Source organism: Blennius ocellaris, assembly GCF_963422515.1.
Source record: "Blennius ocellaris genome assembly, chromosome: 3".
NCBI lineage: Eukaryota > Metazoa > Chordata > Actinopteri > Blenniiformes > Blenniidae > Blennius > Blennius ocellaris.
In genome coordinates this window covers 9,841,533-9,850,984 of record NC_137652.1, presented here as the reverse complement: position 1 = coordinate 9,850,984, position 9,452 = coordinate 9,841,533, and the positions used below count along the sequence as shown (strand labels likewise).

The following is a 9,452-nucleotide window of genomic DNA, read 5'->3' as shown; positions in this document are numbered from 1 at the left end:
AGAAACTGTTCTGTCTCGAGCAGCTGTGTCTCTGATAAGTCCACTCAAGCCCAGAAAACAAATAAAAAAACAACTCGAAACTCTGAATCCAAACGAAGAAATTGCCAACCTGGCTGTTAAAGGCATCAGAGCAGAATTGGTGGCTCAGTTATTCTAAAGAACACTGTCACGCTGCTGCTTCCTCCTCCAATCAGAATAAAAAAATTAAAAAAACGGGTCGCTTGAGAGACTCGACACCTCAACAATACCAGGTCGAGCCTCCAAGCGCAGACAACTCAGTTAATTCTTTCAATCATCGTTCCACATTTTCCCAATAGTAAATATGAACTTGGCTGTCGTTTAGCCAAGTTTATATTGATGCGTAAAGCCTGAGTGTAGGGAGAAATAAAACTTGATTGGCTAAATAAATCTTGGACAATGTTTAACAGGATAAATAAATAGCTGTGTCGTGCTGGAGATTTCTTCTTACAATAATGAAAGCAGATTTAATTTTATTGTGTGAGAAGTGAACTTAATCCACACCCTATAAGTACAAAATGATTCAAGCCACTGTGTCACTCTTTTTATTTGATGTTAAATTATGCTAAAAGTAATTTTCGGCCTGCTGTTTTATCTGCTTGAACTGACGAAGCCTCCACGGAGGAAAAAAAAACATTGATATAGGCTATACGTGTACAGGCATTCCTCTATGAAGAATAGTCTCTGAAGCCAGTAGATTTTTTGTTTTAATTACACAATCGTCCAACATCATGTCTTGAAGTGCATTATTGTGTCCAGGCAATATCAATACATCATCAAGCAGCAGACTTTTTTCAACCTAATGATCCTTTTTTTTTTCTTTTCACTTTAACGTTTTTGTTATTTTAACAGTGGAGTCACCTGAGGCAAGACATACACCTTATCAACTTAGGGCAACATGTTGCCTGTAAAACCTGTTTAGGAAATGCAGGTTAAACTAGGCCAGTTATTCAAACTCTGTCTAAGTGAATTGAAAACGAAAGTTAAACTTAAAAAAAATATATATTGTATATATTTTACTTGCACCAGAACCATCAATAATCCAACTTTCAAACGATTACTTATATATATATATTTTTTTTTAACCAGATTAAAACATCTATAGAAATGAAAGTATATTAAAGTGCATAATAAGCCACATCTGAATGTCAAACAGGAAATGGGCCTCAAAGTTTCTGCAGCTTCGAGATAAAAATAGTGCTTGGGCTGAATGCTCAAACGTGCAAAACATTTTCGAACATTTCCCCCTCAAATGGCTTATATGTTATTTGGATAAATATTTGACATGAAATGCGTTAAAACTGCCATTACGACGACCGTCGCAAGAATGAAACAATCAAATGACAAAATCCACACTAATAGTGATTACAGCCGCAATTGTCACTTCGAAGTTAAGACGCAACTTGTGCTTAAAAAAAAAAGTGGATGTTTTTATCATGAGCTTACCATACTTTTCCTCCTCTTGTCAAAACCCAGATTTCGTTAAGGAGGGCGTATTAACTCCATTCCAGCGAGAAAACAAATAAATACACGTTGAAATCAAATCAGAAGTAAATCCAATGTGCGGCAGCGCAGTCAGTGCGTGGTTTGTGCTGCAGGCCTCCAAAGGGCCCGCTTGCTCACTGGAGCAGGCCGCACTTCACACAGTCTGCAGGAGAGACACCACGTCCCCGTGGCCGTGCTGCGCGGCCAGATCCACGGGCAGGTGGCCGGCTTTGTCCCGGGCCTGAGGCTTGGCCTTGAACTGCAACAGCAACCGCACCGTGTTCGGAAAGCCCGTCCTGGCCGCGTCGTGCAGCGGAGTCGTCCCGGTGCTTTGGTCCGCCACGTTGGGATCCGCTCCGCTCTTCAGTAAGACCTGAGCCACCGCCGTGCTGCCCATCATCATCACCTTCATCACAAGGCAAACGTGATTAGAGTCCGGTCCAGCGTCACACACCGGCTCAAAACAATTTAAACAGTCCGCACGCGTCTGAAGTCTGCATAACGGTTGTTTGACAGACACGAGCATTTATATAGTGAATAATTAAATTATTACATTTAGACACGTGTGCATGTGATTTTATCTGTTAAACCATTTATAGATTTAGTTTTGAAAAGCTCTCGGTATTAAACTGTATTATCATTATTATTATTATCATTATTATTATAATTGCGCAAATGTAATGAAACACATTATATAATGAAACACATTTTATATATATATATATATATATATATATATATATATAATTTATCAGTATGCCATCTGTTGTGTGTGCAGGATATAATATAAACACACACACACACACACACACACACACACACACACACACACACACACATATATAGAGATAGATAGATAGATAGATAGATAGATAGATAGATAGATAGATAGATAGATATTAGTAAATGTGTGTGATTTAGTTAATTCAATAGTTAATAGTTAAAGTTAATTCACTCTTTGAAGCGTGTGTTTTTTTTCTTCAGTTGTGTACCAATATTCTGTATTCCTCTCACACACGTACTCAAAATTATCTATCTATCTATCTATCTATCTATCTATCTATCTATCTATCTATCTATCTATCTATCTATCTATCTATCTATCTATATATCTATCTATCTATCTATCTATCTTTTTGGAGATAGATTTTGAATCTGTATAGAGAGATGCACACAAAATAACATTAACAGTTGGTCACTATACCTCGGATCATTTTCAAATATTTTGTCATTCTCTGACGAAAATTCGTTTTAACCTTCAGGATCAATAGTCCCATTACTAATAATTACACATAACAACGCATGGCTTCATTTTAATCGTGTGTGATGATTTACTTTGACGGTGTTTTTACTTTTTGCAAACAATATTTCTGATACGGAGATGATTTTTTCCCCTACGTTTTGACAGGGCGCAACACCGAGAGTCACGGGATTGCGCGTCACTGTGAGAGCCGTTGCACTTCATAAAACATTTTTGTTAAAAAGAAACTAAAGAAAACAACAACTAACTAAAACATCTTTTGAAAAATCAATATTTGAATTTCAAACGTATCCCTGCCTGTGATGTTATTAAAAGGACAATACAGCATTCTTCTTGAAACGCATCACAGTGCGCCAACGCGCCGCGTTTAGTCCCCGAAGCGCATCTGGGCGACACCGACCTGCAACGCCGTGCGTCCGAATCTGTTCACCCCGTTAACTTCAGCTCCGGCCAGCAAAAGATCCTCCACATCTGCAGCGTTCCCCTTCGCTGCGGCTGTTGTCAGCTCATCCTGCAGAGTCGCAGCCATTCCCGGGGAATCTGCAGAGAAATGTCCGGCTGGCCGATCAGCGCTGACAGGTGGGATTGTGATGCTTCTTTTTCAGGAAGAGCTGCTCGTGAACGCGGCGGTTCACCGGTGGCGTGAGCCCGGCGGTGTGTCCTGTCCTCCGCTGACGGCTGTCAGTGTGTCGAGGTACCCGGGAGCCTGCGCAGACCGTGCATCGTCTGTCCGGCGGTGCGTCGGCGGTGTGTGTCCGGGCTTGTCTCGGCTTTGAATGGGTGACGTCACTGTAAGCAGCGGTGCGGTCTGCGCATGCGCAAATGTGGCTGAATATTTTGTACACACTCATTTTGCCCCAGCTTGCTCTTCCTCGGCCCGGCGCGGCTGGAAAGCAGGCAAATGACACAAAGCACGAGGAAACGGAATAAAAGCTGGCGCTTTTAAATAAATAATTTTTTGTTTATAGTCAACCGACTTCACACTGCTGTCACATTCTCCCACACACCAGCAGGCAACAGCCTCTTCACATGGTGCTGGAGGACTTTAAAACACAATGGGAGATCGAACACACAAGACTTGAAACTGAACTGCAGGCTGTTCCTCAACTGCATCGGTTCACATCAGTTCCAGCCTTTTCTCTCTCACTGCATCAATAAAAAAAAGAAAAAGAAATCACAGGTCAACATCTATAATAACAGGAGTAACACGACTAACAGAAAGTCCAGCAACTAGGAAAGATGTGACCTAGAGGGTGGAGAAAGAAGTCCAGTGATCAAAAGAATCGCATTTTACAAATCCCTTACTGACAGGTTACCAATGTGGGTCACTGAAGAGGACAGTTGACCTTTGACCTTCCATTACTCCCTGTACACTGCCTCATCACCATCCACCGCCCAAGTTCAAATGCAGAGATCAGATGTTGCTGTACTTGATGCTTATGTGACCAATAAAGAATGATAAAACAGGAGGTCAAACAACAAACACAGTTTTGTGTCAAAACTTCAATAATAATAATAACAACAACAACAATAATAACAACAATAACAACAATAAAAATAATAGTAATAATAATAATAATAATAATGATAATGATAATGATTATGATAATAATAATAATAATAATAATAATAATAATAAACTTAAACCAAAATGTGATCCTTCTAAAACATTGTATTGTACGATCATATTAAAACTAAGATATTTTGCATACTATGTTCGTCCTATGTAAGAATTCACCAAAGCATTAAAAACACAGAAAACATAAAAAGGATCAATTTGAGGTCAGACTGAGATGTTTGGATAGTTGATGGAGTGTGACAACTATTTCACTGAATAGTTGCCTGTCTGACACCATCGTGTTAGCAACAGCAGGCCCCATGTGCAGATCATGGTTTTTCCATACATTAAATCCAAACAAATGCAGTGACCAAAGTAATCAAAGTTTAAAAAAAGAAAAAGGAAAAGAAAAATATATTTTGCCATTGTGAAAATGTATTCATGATTCTGCAGGAAGTTTAGTCTTTCAACGAGCCACTCACTCTGTCATCACCAACTGAAAATGAACCGAATTCAGGGCGACGTGTTTGTTTATTGACCCGGTGAACCCGTTCACTCTCAGCTGTGGCCTGTGCAGCTGTCAAGTGTCAACCATCTAATTTCAACCTTTCCAAGAAAGCCGCTGCCACATACTGCAACGTATCGCACCCGGTCCTCTGAGTGGATGATGTAGTTATGAATGAGGTGGCAGATTGTTGTGTAGGGTTGTAGGTAACATCCTGTGGTTCCTGATTTCATTCTCAGAATCAGTCGGGCTGCATGACTGTTGCTTTTACAGTGAAACTGAAAAGTTCGAAAGAAGTCTCGCGGCATGAAATCAGTCATGACAAATTGAGCACATCTGAAATTGGTACCTGCGTACATTTTCCAACTTTACTAACAGCTCGTAGATTGTGACGTCTGACTTTTCACAAGTTGGACCATCTTTTACTTATTTATTTTTTTGCTTTTTGTTTTCACTAGAAGTTAAAGCAGAAATCTGACTGTTAATCTGAACAAATGTAGCCTCCATATAGAAAAAACAAATCTTATGCTGTCAAAATTATTGCAAAATGCACAATATATTCTGTATGATATGTGTAATTTAAACTAAATTAGTTCTTACTTAAACCAGTCATGTTTATTATTGATGGTGATATTGAATCATCAATTGAATGAAAAACTTTGGGTAAAATAATGTTATATGTAAATTAAATTTAAGCCTGTATGGTTTATATTTGTATATTAATGGAATTTCCATGAACAATCTTCTCTTAATGGCTTTTTTTTTTTGATTTGTAGTTGTCAATTAGCCCTTTGTCCATAAAACTACAACTATGATTCCTCAAAAGGTTGTGACTGTGTGTGAATTGTACATTAAAAGCATACATATGCAACTTTCATCAACCTATACTTGATTCACAATACAACACATGCATCCAGTCAATATTTCAACAACTTAAACCTTTCTGAACAATAGCTCTCTCATTACAATACTGTTATATTCAGTGTATTTAGTTTGTAAATTATTCTAGATGAATACTATCAATTTTATGCTCTTCTCTTTTGAAATGTGCAAATCTAGAAAAATGAATTGTAAAAAAATTTCCTAATGTCAAAACAACCTTTAGTATATGTCTAAAAGCAGTTAAATAATTCAAAATGTTCCAGATTATAGCTTGTTGTTATATTGGAAATGACAGGAGGTGCCACTCCTTTACTTAGCATTAAATAGTCTCTTAATAACCTGCCATTCGCTTATGTCTTTGTCAATTTTTTTTATTTTTATTGATTGAATTAGTCTCTGACTCATTCTTTGCCTGATTAAAAGGTTGTTAAAGTACCTCCATGGCACCAGCCATGATGTGAAACAGAAGTGACCTGTCTGCTACAAAAGTAATAAATGTTCACTTTGGGCCACGTCGTTGAATAATTATGTGAGAACGTTCTGCTATCAGCTGCACTCGGCCTCACGTACCATCATTTGTCTAATGGAGCTTTAATGTTGCGGTAAGTGGTAATGAGTGTGTGCGTGTATGTGTGTGTGTGTGCGCGTGGGTGTGGGTGTGTGAGTGTGTGTGTGAGTGTGTGTGTGCGTGTGTGTGTGTGTGTGTGTGTGTGTGTGTGTGTGTGTGTGTGTGTGTGTGTGTGTGTGTGTGTGTGTGTGTGTGTCAATACGGTTAATTCAGAGTTTGTCTATGTGAATGTGAGCAGACCTGCAAGGAATGTTTGCTCGTCTCAGGGCTCAGCCTTTGGCTCTGTGTGGGTGGAGGTGTACTAACTGGAAGTCCCCTGCTCTCTCTGTGTGTGTGTGTGTGTGTGTGTGTGTGTGTGTGTGTGTGTGTGTGTGTGTGTGTGTGTGTGTGTGTGTGTGTGTGTGTGTGTGTGTGTGTGTGTGTGTGTGTGTGTGTGTGTGTGTGTAATGTATAATGTGAGAAAAGCTGATTGGCGAAGTTACAGCTTCTGTCTTTGATGCATGTATCATAATAATCGCCGCAAACCGGCATCATCAAAACGTGTTTTACTCGGTGGTTTTTCTTTGTGGGGCTCGACCTCATGACATCAGAGCGTTTGGAACGTTCCCTCGGTCAGAAGAAAATGCTGTAAGAAGAAAGTCCTCCCTGACGACGGGGCTAAATTTAGCAGCTGAGCAGTTGACTGTGGTCAATAGTGATGTGGTCATCAATATAATCCAAGTCATGAGGGGGTTCCCACGGAACCAACTACGAATCTCTGTTGAGCATCTGGCAAGTTCAGTTTGATTGATGTTAGAAAATTGTGACTTGTACAGATGAATATCACTTTTGCACCATGTCATTCTTGCTTATTTATTGAACTGTGGATACTGACGCTGCTGCACAGGCAGCCCACGAAGGGAAAACCTACTCTCTGATTCTCCATGGATGAAATCACCTCCTCCTGGCTGCTCTCTTGAAGTCCCCTGTTTATTTTTCACTTTAAATGTTGTTGGGGTTTTTTTCTTCTTCTTCTTCTTTTGTGTCTGGCCTCTCTGGATTGTTAAAGCTCTCTGGTAATGAAGTGACCCTTTATAGGCCATTCAAGGATGTAATCTCAGATATACAAATACATCAAAGTCAGTCTGAAACAACCTGCTATGCCATTTACACACAGTGACATAGGTTGAAAAGCATCATATTGAGAAAATAATGTGACAATTCTAGTCTAGAAAGTTTCCAAATTAAGATAAATGTCCTGCTTCTGATTCATATGAAACATTTGTTTTGTGCTAGTAAATAATACGTATTCACAATTTTCATAGTGTATTATATTTTCTAGTTACATGTAGTTCCATTCAGATGGACTGAAAAAAGAGGAACGGATGATATTCATAAGTACAAGTGTGAAAGAACCATAAATAAAAGAGTAAACGTATGATATTTTACACTGAGATGAACAGCTATAATCATTATTCTAATTGCACATGCTGCCGCTCCGTCTAGACGACTTTAAAATGCTGGATCTGCAGTAATAGGGCGCACTCGGCTCTCGGAGGCTGTTTATTCTCTGTTTGTCGTTCCCACATCAAAGGGGAAGCTTGTTGATAGAGATCAAGGGCGTTTTTTGTACGGCACATCAAGTCGTTGAAGTCAATCGGTGGAAAGACTGAAAGGTTCCGTCAGAAGGTTCACATTTATAAGTATTTTTTACTTAACGCACCACCTTATGGCGGCCGACGCCCAGTGGCAACAACAGACATTACGGAGCTGGCCGTCTATGTTTACCCACACGTCTATTGATAGCTTCTGTTAGCGGCACAAAATGTGGTATTTCAGCGTGTTGCCCTGGCCTTTCACACGCTTCAATTTTTAATCACATCGTCCTCACATTTTTTTTCCCGGCGTCTAATCCCATGCCGACGCTGTCCCGAGGGTGAATTATTGATGCAAACATTTTTTTAAATTTTTTTTCTGGGACTGCAATGTGTCACCTCAGGTTAAATTTGCACACTCTTTCAATCAAAGTCCTGGTTGTGGCTCGCCCGGACTCATGTATCCTGAGAAGACCCGCACGCCGATCCAGCACTTTCTCCACTATTTGTGGACCGGCAGCACATCAGAGAGGCCTCACAATTTGTGACTAAGGTTAAGTACACACATTTCAGAAACGCAGTAGTGCAGAGAAAACCCTTTATCGCATCTCCGCTTTGAAGCCAGACGGTGGGAAAAGGCTTTGTTTTATGATGAGGTTACTTTTTTTTTTTTTTTTTAACAAATTCATATTTCTAAAATATGCTGCAAATCTAAATGTATGGAATAGTTACACACAAATGTGTGACAATAGAAATCAGGCGGGGTGGGGGGGGGGGGGGGGCTTGTTGGTTCACAGACTTTTAAGATAAATGACGTGACGAAATATTTGGATTGACACAAAATATGAAACTTTATAAATCCAGGGCCCTATATATTGTGGGGAACATCATTTCTTTTTAACTTCCTCTAAACATCCGTAGTGCCAGTACATTATTAACTATTAACTGACACTCAGTAGAGCGTGCACTAAAACATTTCAAAGGAAATTTAGTGTGATGAGATGAGACATCGATTAGACATATTTTTTTATTTTGCAGTTTCACAGGTTTGTTTTTGTTTTTTGATTTATTTGGAAACAGTTTACCACTAATGTCCCAACATCCAAGTGATTGGTGCTTGAATGATGACAAATCATCTCTGAAAAAGGTATTCAATTAAAATTTGTAGTTTTTTATACATACATACATACGTACATAAAAATAAATATTTTGTTGGTCACCCAACTTTTGTTGGCGAAGGTAAATAATATTAACAATACAATACAATGTGTCATTTACAAAGTATACAGTTTTCCATATTTTTTTCCACATATTCAAGATAAGTACATCCTACATTATCCTATTCATTAAAAAAACAACAACACACACCTCCAAAATAGCACACCTATCTTAATAAGTGTCTTTTTTTTAATTATTTATCAACACACAATATTAATGATGTGTTTTTCCATAAAAGGTCATGGATTTACAGTCCAGATTGAGAGCAGTGGGGGTGATGGAGTGACACACAGAGGAAAGGGGAGGTTCGCTTCTGCCAAAATGTTTGTGCTTCCACCGCCTCCAGACTGTAGGTATGACTGTTGCTCACCGTTCAGCTGCCT

General features: G+C 39.2%; 1 protein-coding gene across 1 annotated transcript; it reads right to left on the bottom strand.

Annotated features, from left to right (window-relative positions):
* Positions 1-620: 620 nt before the first annotated feature.
* cdkn2a/b (cyclin-dependent kinase inhibitor 2A/B (p15, inhibits CDK4)) lies at positions 621-3,293 on the bottom strand (the record flags this gene model as incomplete). The annotated part of the gene is made up of 2 exons (XM_080520813.1): positions 621-1,909; positions 3,165-3,293. The coding sequence occupies 2 exons, from the start codon at positions 3,291-3,293 to the stop codon at positions 1,658-1,660; spliced, it is 381 nt and encodes a 126-aa protein (XP_080376939.1). The 3' UTR covers positions 621-1,657.
* Between the last annotated feature and the right edge of the window lie 6,159 nt (positions 3,294-9,452).